At 40.5% G+C, this 19,433-nt stretch overlaps 1 protein-coding gene and 1 non-coding gene across 8 annotated transcripts in view; one reads left to right on the top strand and one right to left on the bottom strand.

The window, feature by feature from the left end:
• Positions 1-13,966, bottom strand: part of DICER1 (dicer 1, ribonuclease III) — a 68,890-nt gene extending 54,924 nt beyond the window's left edge. For 6 of the 7 annotated variants that reach the window (XM_032482571.1, XM_032482567.1, XM_032482569.1 and 3 more), the window contains exon 1: positions 13,664-13,966. In XM_032482571.1, coding sequence (XP_032338462.1) covers positions 13,664-13,699 — 36 coding nt within the window. In that variant the 5' untranslated portion in view covers positions 13,700-13,966. The remainder of the gene's footprint in view (positions 1-13,663) is intronic. The other variant, XM_032482570.1, reaches the window with a different exon arrangement.
• A 3,647-nt stretch (positions 13,967-17,613) lies between these two features.
• On the top strand, positions 17,614-17,729 carry LOC116664613. The gene has a single exon (XR_004321131.1). It is a non-coding gene; the product is annotated as a U5 spliceosomal RNA (small nuclear RNA).
• Positions 17,730-19,433: the final 1,704 nt, after the last annotated feature.

Here is a 19,433-nt window from a genome sequence, read left to right on the forward strand (position 1 = left end):
AAGGAAAACTGCTATTAACAAACATTACTGGGATGAAGGAGGATCAGAATATGCCACCTCAAAACATGCCATTTTGGCATAAAGATTGTTTTTGAACTGAAGGCAACAGAGAAACAGTAGACACAAGAGGAATTCTCTGCCCCCCAGGTCTGCATAAAAGCAGGGCACGAATTCCCCTTTGTGAAGGATTTCCCCGCCCCACTCCAGGACCACAAAGAGGAGATGATTCCTATCTCTGGAGACCCCATCGGTATATGCATAAACAAACCTTACTAAGATAACACTTATCTTCCATTAGCTGCCCTCATGTATGAACCTTCCTACAATGTATCACCCCTAGAAGCCCAAGCTCCTTTTCCTTTGTCTTGTCACTCCTCCACAATTTATAAGCTCTCAAATCTAACCACTTTGAGTTTCCACTTCTTCCTGTGCATCACCTGTGTACCTGAAAAATAAACCTTTTCTCCTGTTAATCTGTCCTTTAACTCACAGGCCCCATCAACTGAACCTAAGAGCACAGATGGAAAGGTTGAGGGTTTTTTCCCCTCCCCTGAGGGACAGCGGTGAAACTTAAACATCATTATCAATATTAAATCCCCTGAATTTGATAACTATGCTGTATTTATGTAAGAGAATGTTCTTGTTCTTAGAAAATATGCCTCGAATACTTAGTGGTAAAGGGCATAATGCCTGCAACTTATTCTCAAAAGGTTCAGGAAAAACAAAATGCAGAAAGACAGAGAATGCAAATGTGGCAAAATAACTACTGGTAAATGTAGTTAACAATAAGGGAATTCTTTATAGTAGTCCTACAACTCATTAGTTTGAAAAGTATTTTAAAACATAAAAGTTAAAAACAAAGCTCTGCCAAATACTGATACATGTTTGGCTACCAGCAGAACACAGAAAAATGGAACACACCCAAGTTTATTTCAGAGTAGTATAAGAAGTAATATTTAAAGTGATTTTCCCCACTTAAAAAACTCTTGTTTTACCTCTTGCTCCTTAAATTATTTGTTCATTCATTCAACAAGTATTAAGCATGACATCCCTACTGCAAACCTGGATTCTGGAGAGCATGATAACTTGAGTTCAGTTCTGAAGAGCGTGTAGTAACAGCACTAGTTAGGGAGTAGATACCACAGGACACCATGGGGTGAGGAGACAGCATGCCAAGGAGCATTTCAAACGGAAACCTGGCAAGTCAAGTTGAGGGAATTACAAGCAGTGTGCGGCAGCACCTGTCCCACAGGAGAACCCCAGACAATGAAACTGGTAAGATAAGCAGGAGTGAGATCATAAAGGACCTTACATACAGCTTTAAAGGGATTACAGTCTGGTCCTGTGGGCCTTTTCATTCTCAGCATACACCAAGGGTTCTCACGTATTTTAATCTCAGCGGAAGAACAACTCTATCCAAGGCCCCTAGACAAGAACTTCTAAATGCAACAAAGAGACTCCTGAACTTTATTCTTTCCTCGAGAGGGCGCACTCCTCTTCCTGGTTGCAGTCACTGCCTCTACCCATGCTGCTCTGCCTGGGACTGTGCCTGTTGCTGCACTGCAACCCCTTTTCCCAGGAACCATCCACCACCTGCTCCAGCCACGGAAGCACAAGAGTCAAGGTCACCCTCTCTCTGGCTCCAGTTTGCCATCCTTGCTGCCTGCAGCACGTTTCCACTTGGAGATCCACACTTTGCTATCAAGGGAACCTTCGGCTTTTCCAAAATTCAATTAATTTAAAAAGAAAAATGAAGATCTGCTACTGCTAAAACACAATTGGAAAAAAAACCCAAAAAACCCAACACCCCACACACAACCTCCATTACAGGAATTCGGGAAATATTCCAAGAAAGGGAAACATCATCAGAACAAAGGCAGTCTCCACAGGTAACAACTCTTATTTTGCTCAATTATGTTACAATTAAACTCGAACTACATATATTATAGAAAGAATCCAGACAAAAGAGGAGAGAAAACAGGCTCCAAACTCACCCCTTTGTTAGCTCAAGACCTTGGGCAAACTACCTCACCCCTCAGCCTCAACCTCATTTCTATACTGAGCCCTACATGGAGGCCAGTCCCTTGGCTTCTCTTCCTCCCCTACATAATCCACAACATGTAAATTTAATTCATTAGCTAAGTCAGATATGCAAATCACTAACAAATAGCTAAGATGTTCGGTGTGGAGAAAAGAATGCACGTATTGGAGACAGGAGGTGAGAGACTGCAGGAGTCACGCTGAAGACTCTCGGAGAGCTTCTCCTAGAAGGCAGTTAGACTACGCTCCCTGGTTAACAGATCTTGGGACTACAACGAAGGGGAAGAGAAGCAAGTACAACTACAGCAAACTACAACTGCTCTCATCTTTCAGAATATTTATAGCCCTCCTTAAAAAACAGGGAGGTACCCATACTGGACCAAAGGACAAAATTGGCAGCTACTGTTATCCTGCAAGCTAGTGTGTTTTTAATCCTGTACTGTCTGAACGTGAACAAAGCCACCAGGACACGGAATACGTATTTCAGAATTCTCAATATCTGCTTACCCATTATTGTAGAGATAAAGTCTGACATCTCTAAGGGTCCTATTGATTGCATGGCAAATGGACAGTGTGACTGACACACAGCATACAACAGTAAGAACATAAGAAGTATCCGTCATTTGCCAAACTCAATCTCTTGCCAAGGACGACCAACAAGCATCAGTCCCAGAAAAAAAAACAAAGTGATTAAAAACAAAAGAAGAGTACTAATGAAGCGCAAAGCTCCAGGTGACTCAGGGTATGAAAAATGTGACGAATCAAAAAATACAGCAAGAGAGCTCAAAACCTCCAACGGATTCCCTTTGCACTTAGGATAAATTCTAAAACACTCACTATGTATGACCCTAGTTAGTCCCTCTCCCTAACTGTGGCTGTGTAACTCCACCACCTCCCGCTAGTCACAAGGACCTGAGTACCTCCACCTGGCTCTTTCCTACCTCAGAGCCTTTGCACACACCATCCCCTGGCCATCTGCTCCTCAATCTTCAGGTCTCAGCTCCAGAGTCACTTTTTCATAAAGTCAATAGTTTCCATTAAAAGACAGTAAATCCATATATCCAGAGCCAATCCAGGTACCAGGCACGCACAGGATCTATTTGGGTAAATGAAGAAAGGCTGACAATTCTCACCACTAATAGGCAGCCCTTAGGGAGAGGCCATGTGAATACTGATTGTCCCCCTCCCAGAATGTTTTTTTTTTTTTTTCAGAATGTTTTTAAGACACTACTATTTCATACCTTAACTACCTATTTTTATTTTTACTATCACTTAGAATCAATCTTTCCTATGCTCAATATCTTATAATAAACTTTAACGGAAAAAAATGTGAAAATGGGTATATGTGTGTATATTTGGGACTGGGACATTGTGCTGCACACCAGAAACTGATACATGTAACTGACTGTACTTCAATTAAAAGAAAAAAAACTTTCAAAGAACAAAGAATATGTCCAATTATAATTCATTAGTCAAATTTATCCAGAGTGATAAATCTTTTGGTCAAAGATGAAACATTTAGCTTCCAATCTAATTACAGATTTCACATACCAACCAACAACTTTTGAGTATCATTAGTTTTCAGTGAACTTTGCCCATATAAATCATACTTGTGCCTAAATTCTAATGGTATAAAAAACCTAACTTAGGTGGTACATTAAAATCTGTCCACGTCTTCCATACACCATAACAAAGAGTATTTTTATATTAAATTATTTAATGACTCTTTTAAAAAGTTATAATTTTTCCAAGTAGAGCACAGTTACCTGGTTATTTTTACTTCTAATATCGATTATTTCTTGGGGCCACTCTAATAATATTTCAGATGAAATGGACAAACTCCTTGAAAAACACAATTTACCAAAATTAACATATAAAGAAACAGAAAATGTGAGAAAGCCTATAGCTTTTAGAGAAACTGGGTTATTAAAAACTGATTATTTATTTACTCCAAGCCCAGATGTCTCCACCAGAAAATTCTTCTAAACATTTAAATAATCCCAATCTTAAAAACAAACTCTTCAGTACAGAAATAAGAGGAAACACTTCCTAACTCTTTCCAGGACATCAAAACCTGAGAAGGACATCATAGGAAAGCAAAATTATAGAACTATCTCTCAGAGAAAAAAAAAAGTAAAAATACAGTATTAGCAAACTGAATCCAGAAATACATAAAAAGGATAATGCATCATGATCAGTTGTGGTTTATCATGGGAATGCAAGGATGGCTTAATATTTAAAAATCAATCAGTTTATTAAGATAGACTTAAGCTACAATAATTAAGACAGTGTGGATACTGGCACAAGACTAGACTGCAACAGAACAGAATATAAAAACAGAACCACATATAAAGTTACTTAACTAATGTCAAAAATTATACTGTAGCACAACAGGGAAAAATGATGGTCTTTTCAAATAAAAGCTAGGTTAATTATATATCCAGGTAGGAAAATGAATCTTGAATTCTGCCTCACATCATATACAAAAATTAATGCCTGCTGGATATAGATCTAAATGTACAAAGTAAAACAATAAAGTTATTAGGAAAAAACAGAAAAGTTTCATGTCCTTGGGGTGAGCAAACATTTCTTAGACAAGATGTAAAAAGCACTAATCATAAAGGGAAAAAATTAATACACTGGATTACATTAAAATTAAGAACTTATTATTATTAAATGAACTGATTAAGAGAATGAAAGGTAAACCAGAATAGGAGATATATAATCATCTCCTACAAAGCTATAAGAAAAAGGCAGACAAGCAAACACAGAGCAGGCAAAGGCCTTCACAGAACCAGGTATCAAAATGGTCGATGAACTTCATCAGCAATTAGACTAATGCAAACTAAACCACCAGGAGCTACTACCACACACAACAGAATAGTTAAAATGAAGAAGAAAGACAACGTCAAGTGAGGGGGAAAAGGCAGAGCTTAGTGAACTTTCACACACTGCTGGTAGAATTGTACACTGAAGTATCTGCTACAGCTGAATACACACATACTCAATAACCCAAGTTAACTCCATCCCTCAGTGTGCGCACACCTGAAATACGGACATATATTCTCCAACAGACATGCACAAGAATGCTCAGAACTGCACTTCGCCTAACAGCCAAAACTGAAAACAAGCCAAACGTCCATCCACGATATAACAGGCCAGTAAATACCGACATATTCACATAATAAAACACCGTAACTAGATGATGCAACATAGAATGAATCTTACAAACTTAAAATGTTAAGTGAAAGAACACAAAACCATACTTGTGATTTCCATTATATAAAATTAAAAATCAGGAAAACTAATTAAGTCAGTATGGCATTTACTCTTTTGGTTAGGGGGTGCTGGTTGCAGGGGTGGGTGTGCCCGGGAGAGGACATTGAGAAAAGGTTATAAAATACTGGTTATACATATTCCTTGACCTGGGCACTGGTTGCAGGCATGTTAACTTTGCGAACCCTTGTAATTTATGCACTTTCCTGCATATCAGTGGAAATCGATTTCATTTAAAGTTTATTTTATTTTAAAGAGAAGTAAACAATCCTTAATACAATGTGTAAAAATTCTTCATTTACCATGGTAAGTACAAAATATAAAAAGCTCCCAGAGAAAGAAGGAAAGGGAAAAAATTTACCTTTAGTGAGTACTTTTAGTCTATCATCTGGCTTAATCCTCAAAACAACACTAAGTATCATCTCCATTCTACATGGATTTGAAATATCTTGCCCAAGGCCATTTGACTAATAAATGGGAGAGGTGAAATTCTACTTAAAATTTTGTCTGAATCCAAACTTTTATTTCCACAATACACCATACACTATGGTCTCAAAGACGGTGTCTACTTCCACTGATTTATGCTGAAAAAGAATGGACCCTTTTTAAGATTAACAGATGCACAATGAATATTTTATTCTTAACTGAATCTGCATAAACACTTTACAATTGCTTTAGCTGTAAAGTCTTAGCAACTGAAATCAGCCCTGTCCATGGATAGTTCTCTGGGCCTTTCTAGTCTAGGAACATAGGTGCTCAATAAATATACAATAACAGACTATATATTCACCATTTTTTCCCATATCTTTATTACATTTAGCTGAAGACTAGGAGCATTTTACTGCTTGACACAAACACTACATAATAACTTATTTCTCTAGTGAAATGAATAAGTGCTACCTTAAGAGAGATTATTATTATAAAGAGGGTTCAGACATAGTGAAATAAACTAGATAAATTAATATTATAGAAACCACAATGTACCATGTAACCTCTTCTTCACTTGGTAGATAGCACAGGTAAGCATCCTGCCAGAGCTCTGCTGAGACAAGACACAGATTTCACACATGTATATATGTACATATGAGTGTACGCACTGCACGTGTGTGCGTACGTATGCATGTGCACCCACGCGCACGTGTGTTAGCATGTGCATGCTAAAGAGGCCTCAAGAGAAGTATTTAGTTCCCAACTCTTGGCCAAAATATGGACCCAACTCATATGTCAATAAAAACTTCCCAGAATTCTCCTAATGTTCAGCAACAAAAAAGCTAGAGGTTTACAAAGACTGATTATAAAATAATAATAATATTCTCCTTCAGAATTCTATCATATGTCAATGAAAACCTTTTTTTATAAATTATCCCCCAAAAAAGGACCTTTGACAATGTTTCATTTCACATGTTTTATTGAAGAAGGGTTGGAAACTAAAATCCACATATTACATAAGCAATAAAGAATTACTCTTTTTAAGTACTAACAGTGTTTGGAAATTACAGCTTGCCTTAACTCCAGTGTAATTTACATATTGCATTTAAATGCCTAATTTAGGTTGTTCTATTATTTGTTCATATATTTCTAATCAACAAAATTCTGCATTTTTCTCAAAACACCAAAATTATGTTTGCTCTTAGGTAAATAAATTCCCTGTGTTTATTATATGTAACAAGCACATATAAAGATTTAAAAATCAGGGGTTTTTTTTCTTTCTAATGTTCAGCTATACAATATACAAGACCCTGAAAAAAGACAGATAATCCTAGTACAGTATTATATGCAAAATATAACAAGTTTTAAAAATTAAAATACGAGGGTGCCTATTAGACACCTTTTTCCTCTTTAATAGTCCCAGATGCCTCTTGATGGGTTACTTGCTCTTCATCACATTGATCAAACCAAAAACTTTAAACAGCTCCTACCAGACTCTCTCATTCATTAACAATCACTTACAAGTTGTACTAGTTGCAGAGATAGATGATGAAAAGCCTCAACCTTCTCTGAAAGACGTCGCCATCCCTTCAGGGCACAATCTGACTTCACCCACTTTCCGAGCTTTACTTCCCATGGTTTTCGTCTTACATTTCCTGCTCAGAACAGCTCCCGAATCCATCACTCACTTCCTTATAATCACTACATACAGATCTTAACGCTCAACAAATGCACTCTCTCTTTTCCAGGTCTCATTAGTTTAGATCCTCAGCTTGAAATGGGGAAATCCATGAATAATTTGGGTGTTTCAAAGATTACAGACTCTAAGGAATCTTGGAAATTATAAATGTTCTCATTTTAAAAGTGAGAAAAATAAAACTAAGTCTAGAAAGGTGAGAATGACCTGCTCTTAACACCCAGCTAGTTATTCAGAAGTAATGCCAACTAGAACACAGGTGTCTTAACCACTCATTATTGTGCACCGTTCATTCGGTTCCCCCAATCATGTCTGCTTCAACTATCTGATATTCTGCTGTTCCTTAACCTATTACTTGCCTTTATGTCGATATAGCCTAAGTCAGCATCTATCGATGGCATTCAGCAAGGGTCCCTGTACCTCCCACAGTTGTATATAAAATTATGAATATGTACATGCACATTTTTCTGGGGATAAGATTCATATCTTTCATCAAATCAGGAGTCTCCAAAGAATAAGAACCACTGGGCTACATCAGTACGTATGACACATATATAAGAAGTTTATGCCGGTTCAAAATACAGATTCAAGGATGATGCATTTATTCATCCATACAGAAGAATGATGGTTACTTAGGGAAAGTTAGCAATATTTAAGGAACTATTATGCTTGGTATCACTATTACAGAAATCCAACTAAGACAGCTGAACCACATGATCTGGTACAGACGACCCTCAATACAGGATACTTGTCTGTGAAACACTGCTTGCTTTCAGCCCTTTTCTTTTTCATCTTCCATTATAAAGCTGAACAAGCATCTCAAAATTCATAATTTCAGGGGGAATCACAATATAATCAAATCACATTAAGAATACACCAAATTTCCTCTAACATACATATTAGAAGCAAAATAACATCACCTAACTTTTATCAAATGGTAGTTATGTGCCAGAACTGGGCAAAGAGTTTAAGAAACTCATATTTTTCTTCATAACCTCAAGAAGTAGAACCTAGGACCAGTTTTCAGAGGAGGAAGCTGACTCAGAAAGGTTACCAGACACCCTGTGTTCCTCAGTTATAAGCTGGAGGAATCAGAATTTGAACCCTGATCTCTCTGACACCAAAGACTTGCTCTTAAACATCCCTACAATGCTTTGATAAAATATTAATAATTAATTTTGCAAAATGGAAAAAGCTTAAAGCACCACTAATCAGAAATCCCCATGAGTGACGGTGGTGCAGCAGGATGTGTAAGAGAGGCCATTCAAGGCTTTGGATTCATCACGTTAAATCTGCCTCCAAGGCTGTCACCGATAGAAGGAAACAGAAATTCCGGAATTTCAAAATAGCTCAAAGTATTAGATAAGTCTCCTGTCTTTCTCTTCTCCCTTCAAATAGGGTTACTGATCTAACTCTTTAATCTAAGAACCTTTCTGCAACATTTCAAAGCTCAGTTCTTAAAAACTGAGCTCCTTCTCTCGTTATCTGAGTGCTTTAAGTATATTATTTTTAAAATTCTGAACTAGTCTGCTGACATGATCTAATCCCCAAAAGAATTTCCAAGTGTGTTTTCTAAATTCCTACTTTATTGCATACATCGAGCTGTCACCTAAAAAAGAACCACCACAACTATCAGGGTTAGCCAGTCTTAGCAATGAGAAAGCCTGCAATACCAGTAAAACTCCCCCTTTTATAGCAATTTTCTTCTATGAAATTCTAACACTTCTCTCTGTCCACAATATTTCTATGCCCCTAATCATATGTATCTCACTAATGAACCAGGCAGCATGATTTGTCCAAAATCAGAACAGTAATGATCTTTTTAAAAGCCTTAATATACAAGCAACATTGTTTTCCATAAAATTGTGTTAGCTTCTAAGTCCTTCAATATGTAATATAAATTAATTTATTCACTCAACAAATCTGAGCACCCTCCGTATGTCCTATTCATCCTTACTATCCTTATCATTCTGTAAACCTTAACACAGCAGGACATTTAGTGTCACTATGAGCTTCAAAAAATCAGAACAGTAAGGCCAGAATTTAAGTCTTTCATGTCTTATTTCTAGTAAGTCTTAGTGACATCCTCAGACAATGTTTTCCTGTGGCATCTGCTTGGTTACCTATTTGAAATGGACAGCAACTTTGCATTTTACAAGAGAACCATCAATTCATCGACTATTTTAGATAAACAGGAAACTCATTTTGTACTCAAAATTTCTTTTAACAAAGGCCTTCCTACACAACTGAAAATTTCAATTTCATCGGCTAGACCTCAAAACCAATGCTTTTCCCTCTGTATTCATTCACTGTGCGTAGACCACCCTACGAGCAGCCCCACTTTTTAGACCAGCACACAATCCTGAAGACCAGCAGAGAACACTTGGAAACTCCTGGCTGCCTATCCTACGCTGAAAAGAGTACATCTGTGAATGGACTGTTATTCAGCATCTGCCAAAGGCCTGAATGAGACAACTGATATACGAGGGACATCATCTGAAAGATAAATCAACTAAGCTCTAATGAATCACAGCACCAGAACGATGTACGCCTACACTGCTAAAGCTTTTCCATTATGCCTGAGGCCTTCTCCAGCTTCTTTAAAATGGCAGGTGAAAAATACTTCTCTAACATTTGTAAGATGTAAAACGTTTTCTCCATACATTGTTAATGTCATTTTACATAAGAATTCAAACGCTTATTCTTCATACAGGAGAAAAGTCTGCTTCTCCTGATTAATTGGTATACTTCCTTTCATTAATCAATGCCAACTATAATTCGTCCTGCTTCCTCTTTTGCTCTAATATTAAAAAAAAAAAAAAAAAACTTTAGTTTCCTGAAGATGCTAATTATCCTTGCCCAAGCATCTGATCGAATTCCCTCCAGCTCCAGCACATTCTACCCCTCAGCCCCCACCATTATTTTCACAGTCCTCTCAAACACCTGTCTATTACTATAAGACCATCTCAAATCTTTTCTCAAAGTAGACAAATGGTAAAACATGAACATCTATTGAGCTTTGAGAATGAGCTGAATTCTTGAACTCCAAAATACAGACCACTAGGAGGAATCGCCTGGCTCCAAACTAAACACGGACCTGGCCAGTACCATCGTCTGGCATCCAACAGAGCACAACATGGCCCCATGATGGATCAAATGAATGAATTCGGTCACCTGCCAAACACTGGTAGGAACCGAGATCATAAAAACAAGTAAATCTTGGGCCTCAAGAAGATTAAAGTCTTCTATTAACAAATAGTTCCTATTGGTAGGAAAGTATAATTGGAGCAACCCTGAGAAAAACCCATATTGCAATAAATTCTGAGTCTAGTGTTCTCACAATCAAGGAACAATCTGACCACTTCCGAGTATATACCCAAAATAAGTGACAGCTGGGACTCAAACAGATATTTGTACACCTATGTTCATAGCAACATTATTCACAAAAGGTACGAGAAACCCAAGTGTCCAACGAGGGATCAATGGATAAGCAAAATGTGGTGCATACATATACAGTGAAATATCATTCAGCCTTAAAAAGGAAGGAAATTCTGATACATGCCACAGTATGAATGAATCTGGAAGATGCTATGCTCAATTAAATAAGCCAGTCATAATAGGACAAACGTTGTATGATTCTACTTAAGTAAGGGTCCAAGAGTAGCAGATTCAGAGACAGAAAATAGAATGCTGGTTCCCTGGGTCTGGGAGGAGGGTGGAAGGGGAGTTAGTGTTTAATGGGTAAAGAGTTTCAGTTGAGGAAGATGAAAAAGTTCTGGAGATGGATGGTGGTGATGGTAGCAAAACAATGTGAATATATTTGATGCCATAAAATTGTACACTTAAAAAAAGACTACACTGGTATATTTGTTTACCACAAAAAAGGGGGGGGGGAATCTTAATTATTCAGATAATCAAAAGTCACCTGAACATTAAGGTCAGACGGAGTTTCATTCATTCAACAAGTATTAACTAAGGAATTACCTGCAAGGCATGCAGGTGTCTCCCCTAAAATCCATCTGGAACAGCAATGCAGCACAACGAAAAGAGCACACATGGGAAGACTTTGAAATCAAACCAAGATTCAAGCCTGGCTCTGCCACTTCTATATTCATCCATCACTCTCTGAGTCTTAGCTTCCTTGCATGTAAAGTAAGACAATACTAAGTCTGTCTCAGGGCACTTCTTACTAGTAAATGTTTCCCTTTGCTCCTTTCCCACAAGTTATGACCACAGGATGTTAAGGTCACAAGTGAGAGAATGTCTATGAAATAACTACTTTCTCAAACAAAACAAGCATCTCGTATGTCAGACAGTGGCAGGGAACAAATATCTCAATGCCATAGAAGCCATCCTTTCTCGAAAGCAGGACTACAGTAAAAGTACTACCCACTATGTAACACCACAAAATTACTATTAGATAAGAATCATGAGCCACATCAAAATAAAATGTCGTCTAAAACCAAGACAATCAAATTCAGCAATGGGAAAACCACCTCACTGTATAACTCAGACACAGAGCCACAGAGATAATCCAGGAGCCAAAACTTAACCTTTCAGTGTAAGAAGTAATTTCAGGAAAAGAAAGTCTTTTCTTCCCAAATTAAATGTGTACATCTTTCCTTAAAACAGAATTTTGATGCCTTGAATAAATCCATTAACCAACACTGCCATTAAATGTTCATAGTGACCATATTAAAAGCAATCTTTGTAGTGTTTCTAATCTGTAACATTTTATAAAATATGTCCTAAATTAAGTTGTGAAATAATTATATATGTGTCTATGTATATGTAGCATATATTATATACAATATATGCCACAGGTAGGTGCTAGCCAGCTTTAAAGACACTTTGCAAAATAAACTGATTATTCCAGAACCTATTTCCCAAAGATATTAATACTAAAATTACTATTCACTAACAACCTCATTCAGAATCCGTATCATCCTTCATCCCCTACTAAATTATTGGAGTTCTTGGTTAAGATGGGTATTTTTATTTAGTAAATTTAAAGTTTATGCCAATACATTTTCAATCCAGTTAATCTTGTATTAAAGCACATTAAAAAAATTTTTTTTCCAATTTCCTTAACTCCTAATTTGTGCCCTTTTCCACTCACAGAGTGTGCTGCACTTGAAAACAAGCAACCCGAAGACAACTGGAAATCAGGACTGTGAAGACTCAGAAAAGTCAAAGACCGAAGCACCTCAAGAAGCGGAGACTTCAAAGTAATACTTTTAAATTAGATGAATGTTTTTAAACTGTGACAATCACAATACTTAGACTGATCATATGGGTCGGTACCGTGTCCCTTTAAGCACGACTTTCTTCACAAAAGCACTAACTGAACACTGCATAAGCAAGGACTCGTCTCTGTTTTTGCAAATCTTCGGGCTATTAAAGATACATTAAGTGGTCTGTTTGCTCTGTGCTGCAGGCATAGCCCTGGGGCAGCTCAGCTTTTCTGGAAAAGCTACAAAAAAAAAAAAAATCTCATGTGCTAACCTGAAACGTACACTGATTTTCCAAAGATTAAAACCCCTTAAGAAGCCTCCTTTGCAGGCTCCAGGCGTTGTGGCACAAAAACATTGGAGAGGAGGGGCGAAAAGATGGCCTCGGCCACCCATCCCTGGGGACCCAGATCTGGTCACCTGCCAATAAACACGAACAATCCTCGCCGGGCGCGCCCCGAAGGCTCTCGCTTTCCTGCCAACACGGGCGGCCCGGCTTCCTCCCCTCCCGCCCCTCTCGAAAGTGTCCACAGACGAGGCCCAGCGCAGCCACCGCCACCACGCGGGGTCCCGAGGATGCTCCCGAGACGCCGCCGCTAATTCTGCACCACCGTCGTGTGCGTAACCGGACCTGTCAAATCCCTGCTCTTCAGGGGCCGGAGCAAGCGGCGAGGACCCGCTCCACTCCGGGTGCGGAGGCGCCCGCGTCCCCATCCGGTGCCAGGGCGACCGCACAAAGTCCCTCCGAAGCGCTGACTTGGGAGGCGCGCCAGGGTCGGGGAGGCGCAGAGCACGGCGAGGCGGACGCCGGCCCCGCAGGCCGCGCCGCTTGGGACCCGGCGAGGCCGCGCCATCGCCCCGCGCGGGTCTCCCCACCTGCGGGCCCTGGGCCCGGGCGCCCACGCGGGCCTCCGCGCAGAGGCGGGCGCGGGGCCGGGCGGGGCCGCTCCCCGCCCCGGACACAAAGCGGCTCCGCGGGAGCCCGCCTCACCTGCAGCACGGGGCGCCGCGGGCCTTCGAGAACCATCGGACCCCGCTCCGGCGCGCGCGTCACAGCCCAGGCCTCTCGGTGCTGCCCGGCGCCGCCGCCGCCATTTCCTCCCGCCTGCCGTCGCCTCGTCCCCGCTGTCAGGTTACTCCATTCACCTGGGCCTGGAGCAGCCTGCGCCGCGCCGCGCCGCGCCTCTGCCTCGACCCCTCCCGCCGGCGCCTGCGGAGACTGCGCAGCGCCCGGCTCGCCCGCAGCCCGCGCACGGCCCGCGGCAACAGCGCACAGCCGCTTGGAGAATCCCACCGGTGCCCGCACCGCCCCTCCGCGCCCCCACGCTCGGCTCGCCCCGCGCCGGCATGAGAGCGAGCCTGTGATTGGACAGAGCGCGGCGGTGAAAGGTTAATCCCGGCCCCCCAGCCACTCAGGAGCCGGGAGACAGTGGACGCGGGCGTCGGAGGCCCTGGCGGCGTTTGCGGCCCAGAGCCCGGACGGGACCCGGACGTTCCTCCGCCTGCGGCCAGGCTCCTTCGCCGCCCTTCGGGGCCCGCGCGCCGGGCTTGCGGACGCTCGCTCGGCTTGGCCAAATCTGCTGGCTCCCGGGATTCGCCCGCCTCCATTGTTGCCCCTTCTGGAATTTCGGCCTTTAAACGTGGCCCTTCCCCACGGCCGTAATTGTTCTCCGGACGGCTCGGCGCTGCTTTTACCAACCCCCTGCCCTTTTTAAAGGACCTTCCCACTCGTCTGCTTGCCCCCCGCATTAGTGGTGTAAGGCCCTCCGCATTTGGGGAGACAACCCCTCTCCTCCCCCCCCCACCCCGGAAATTGGGATAATCACAAAATAAGATGGGGATACCGGCCCTATTTATGTAAATTGTTCATTTGCATAAGGTTGGAACTGTGTGTCTAGTAGCTGTGAATTAAAATATGGGGGTCGAATAAGTGATTGGCTGAAAGAAAATCCTATTAATTTGTCCTACAATGTAGGCATATTTTCCAGAAGACTACCTGATAGACTGATTTACTCCAGACGAGGTAGGGTAACAGCAACCACGCTTCTGCCCCGAAGAGTTAGCACTTAGCACCTACTAGGTGCTAGACTTTGTCTAGGGCCACGCTGTTCCATCCAGCAGCCGCCAGCCCCGTGTGGCTACTGCGCACTTAAAATATGGCTAGTCCTAATTGAGCTGTGATGGCTGGAGCTCAGATGTGTGTGTTTTTTTTACCAAAAAAAGATGTAAAGCGGCTCTCTCATGTTTATTATGTTGATTATGTGTTGAAGTGATAATATTTTTGACGTATCGGGATAAACAGTGGTTTCATTTGTTTTTATTTTTTTAATGTAAGTACTAGAAAGTGTTTAATGTCTTACGTGGCCAGCATTCTGTTGCTATTGGACCAGGCTGTTGTGAGCTGTGATTTTTATGTGTACCCTGTGAGGCACATGCTGTAACTGCCCCCCACTTGAACCGATGAAGAAAATTCGTAACCTCCAGCAAGTAAGCTGCTAATAAGTGAATAACTGACATTTGAACCCAGGCGTTCTGGCTCCGGGGCTGGTGTATTCAGTCACTACAGTGGTCAAATTTTGATCATGTATTTACTGTGAATTGGCTAGAAGTTTCACATAAACGTAGAATGATCATGGGCAAAATTAGGAAGTAGTAAGAATGCTCTTAGCAGACCTCTACAAAAAGAACATTTTTTATATATCGAACACTTACACTGCACTGCGGGCAACAGACCTCCCCAGTAATATAAGCGGAGGCTTTTTGGAGATAATCCTTTATGAGAAGGATGGCCTCTCAGGGTGGGAATGGGCCCTGGGGTTCACTAGCAGTGGAAATTTGTGAGCAGGTAAAATTTTCATCCCCTCCTGCTGTCCTCTCAATCTACTCAAGACTAGCTGAGCTTCGCCATCAGCAGGTTTGTCTGATTTTTATCAATTTTTTGGAATTTTTAGAATAAATAGTACATGCATATGGTTCATTCACCAGAAAGCATAAAAAGGTATAGAGTAAAAAGAATCTCTCCCCTACCTCTGTCTCCATGTTCCAAATTGGGAACCACTGTTTCTTGCTCATTCTCTTAGAGAATTTTTTTATGCAATACACGCCAAGACATTCCTCATTTGAAAAAAAAAATGGCAGTGTGCTTACACATTTACTATACCTTGTTTTTTTAAATTAACATATCAAGAATATATGTCAATAGCAATATATACAGAGCTCTTCACTTTTTTCAATCCTTATAATATTTTATTGCAGAGATGTGCTCATAATTTATTTAATCAGTTCCCTATCGATGGAAATGTAGATATCCAATCTTTTACAGTTAAACATTGATCCACTTGGAATTGATTCAGTATATGGGGTGAGATACGAATCCAAATATTTTTTTCTCCACATAACTACACAGTTTGCCATTTGTTGGTCATTTGTTGGAGAGTTCACTTCTAGACTCTGTATTTTGTTCCGGTGGTCTATCTATTCATGCTCCAGTTGCTGGTTTGTTTTAAATCTGGAGATGTAAAATCTTGTAAGGGATAGTGTTTCACACTTTGTTTGGATCACTAGAAATCTTAGAGCTAATATTTCAGCCCATGTTAAGCAGCAGTAACCATGTGGTATGCATTTTCTATGGGCTAATTTTTATTTTCCCTTTGCCCTGATTATTTCCACAATTTGTTTTATTTTTTTTGTAGAAGAAGCCAGGATATAAATATACCTTTGTTTAAGACTCTCTGTTTGCAAGTAACGGAAACCAACCAGAAGTAGCTTAACCAAAAGGGATGAATTCTTCATAACAATGTAGGAATGTCTCACAAAAGCCCAGAGCATCTTAACAAAAGACTAGAAAAACACTACATCTTAGAAAATCTTAGGAAAGACTACATCTCAGCAAAAGACTAGAACCAGGTGTTGGAAAGCTTCCAGGAGCCCAAAAGTTATCTCTCTCTGTCCTTCTGTGATTATTCTCTGTGTGTCTGCTCCGGCTGTGCATCTTCCTCTGCTGACTGGTTCTCTCTGCTTTTCCATCTACACAAGGGACTATAGCCACCCCCATATTCAGCTAGGAAGTCAGCTCAATGTGAAGGTCAGAGCCCAAACAAGGAAGGTGGAGAGGCAGTCCTGCAAAGTCAGGTGACTAATCACGTACAGGGGACTACACAAAGAAAAACTGTGTTAAGGATAATGGGCACCAGATTTCTCACTATTGGAAAAGGGGGTTAAAATACAGAAAGGGGAATAGCAAGAAGGCTTGAGTGATTGGATTGGAACTGGAAGTATTGATGTGAATTCCAAGTTTTTCAATATATATAGATCTAAAAATAAATGTAAATGGGAAAGTATTATATAGATAAGCCTGGAATACCCTACTGTGCTACAAAGTATGAAAATGTTCAAGGAATGATGGAGACATTTGAAAAGAACAAAGCAACCAGCTTGAAGGAGCTCCCATGGGTCAAACATGGGACAATTTGAGCATCAAAATAAATTAGGATAGTGAGAGATTCTATCCCATGGAATGAAATAGAATCCATGAGTCCACACTGATAGTTTTTAGATGAATAAGTAAATGGAGGAAAAGACAACTCCTGCTTAGAGTAGAATGCAACTAATAAACTTAGAAGAAATAATGGACTTAGAAAAATCACCGTTTGCAGAGGAGGGCATTGCCCAGTGGCAGAGTACCTGCTTAGTACGCATGAGGTCCTGGGTTCAATCCCTGGTACCTCTATTAAAATAAGTAAATAAATAAACCTCATTACCTCCCCCGCAAAAAACAAAAAAATTAAAAATTTTAAAAGGAAAATCACCATTTGGCAATCATCAGATAAGAAATATCAGTGTTTGCTAAATCTAGTGGGTAAAAGTGGGACAAAGAATGAGATGTTTACATAGGTTCAAAGCATCTCCCCACAAAATTCTTATTTAAAAAATGAGAACTTGATACTCTGATTTCTCTTCAGGTCATATAAATCTTTTGCCTTTTACTGAAGATCTCCATTGAGAGAAACAACTCTGAGTCTTAAACCAATTTTTTGAGGCCTTGTTTTGGCAAGGCTACTTATGAATGTTTTAAAAAAGAAAGTTGGGGGAGGGTATTGCACGTGCTCCGCACGCACAAAGCCCTGGGTTCAATCCTGGGCACCTCCTCTAAAAATAAATAAGATAAATAAAGTCCCCCCTCCAAAAAAAGTAAAGAAAAAAAGAGGACACTATGAACTCATCTACAAAACATAAACAGACTTACAGACGTAGTAAACAATCTTATAAGTAATTACTGGGGAGAGGGGGTGGGAACGGATAAATATGGGAGTTTGAGATTTACGGGTGTTAGCCACTATATATGAAAATAGATTTTTTTTTTAAGTTTCTGCTGTATAGTACAAGGAACTATATTCAATGTCTTGTAATTACCTTTAATGAAAAAAATGTGAAAACAAATATATGTATGTATATGCATGACTGGGACATTGTGCTGGACACCAGAAATTGACACATTGTAACTGATGGTACTTCAGTAAAAAAATAATAAATTTTTTTAAAATAAATAAAAAATAAATGAGAACTTTATGAAAGAGAATCTAGCAGACACCACCTTACTCAAGTATTCAAAGTTAACTGTGCAAAGGGTCACAGACACACACCACTAGTGCCACATGGTACAGATATAACATGGGGTTTGTTGGAGGAAACTTACATGCAGACAAGTGGCAGAGTGCACACCGTCCCCTGAACTTTTCCTTATTACACAGCATGGGCCAGGTGTAGCTATTGTGTGTGCACCATAGTCAAGTTTCCAGGCCACAGCTCCAGCAAGATGAAGCAGGCTTGAGCCAGCATCCAATACACAAACAGAACCAGAGCCCCAGACAGAACGTGTGTCCCACCCCGACACTGCACTACTATTTATGTATATGTTAACCAGGGTGAGGGAGTTCCTAGTGTCTCTAGATAGTAAGAAATACATCAAGGGAAGCGCCATGTACAGTGCTAGGAAATAAGCATACCAAGGGCAAAGGCCTGCTCAGAGGGTCCTGGGAACAGCTTTGCCCAAGCTCCTGTCTCTCCACAGGCCCGCTCAGTGCAGCTCAGCCAGCTCTCACCTCTGCTATAAAAAAAGGGAAGGAAGTGAGCCTCCAAGGCCACCCAGATTTGCCTCTGATCATTAATGTCACAAGGGATGGGACAAAGCAACACCTGGTGCTTTAGCATCACTTCTCTAATATTTCTGCCAAAAATGCTTACTTGAATCTTAATAGGAAACATCAGACAAACCCAAATTGAGAGAGAGTTTACAAAATGACTGACCTATAATCTTCAAAAATTTTAGATTATGAAGCTCAAAGAAGGACTAAAAAACAGGTTTAGAATGAAGGAAACTGAAGATACATGACAAGTAAGTACTTGTAATCCTGGTTTGGCTCCTTTTGCCCTGAAATATATTGGCACAGCTGGTGAAAAGAGAATGAAGTCTCTGTGAAGGGCATGTGAGAGCTCTTTGTACTTATATGTTAGGCAGGGTTCAGCGAAACAGAACCAATAGGACAGAGAAGGATGGATGGATGGATGGATGGATGGATAGATAGATAGATAGCCAGCCAGACAAAAAAGGAGATTTGTTATAGGAACTGGCTCCATAATGCAGTTATAGAGGTGGAAAACTCCCACAGTCTGCTGCCTGAAGCTGGAGAACCAGGAAAGCTAGGGGTATAATTCAGTCTGAGTCCAAAGACCTGAGAACCAAGGGGCTGTTTGTCACAGAG

The sequence above is a fragment of the Camelus ferus genome, chromosome 6, assembly GCF_009834535.1.
Source record: "Camelus ferus isolate YT-003-E chromosome 6, BCGSAC_Cfer_1.0, whole genome shotgun sequence".
Taxonomy (NCBI): domain Eukaryota; kingdom Metazoa; phylum Chordata; class Mammalia; order Artiodactyla; family Camelidae; genus Camelus; species Camelus ferus.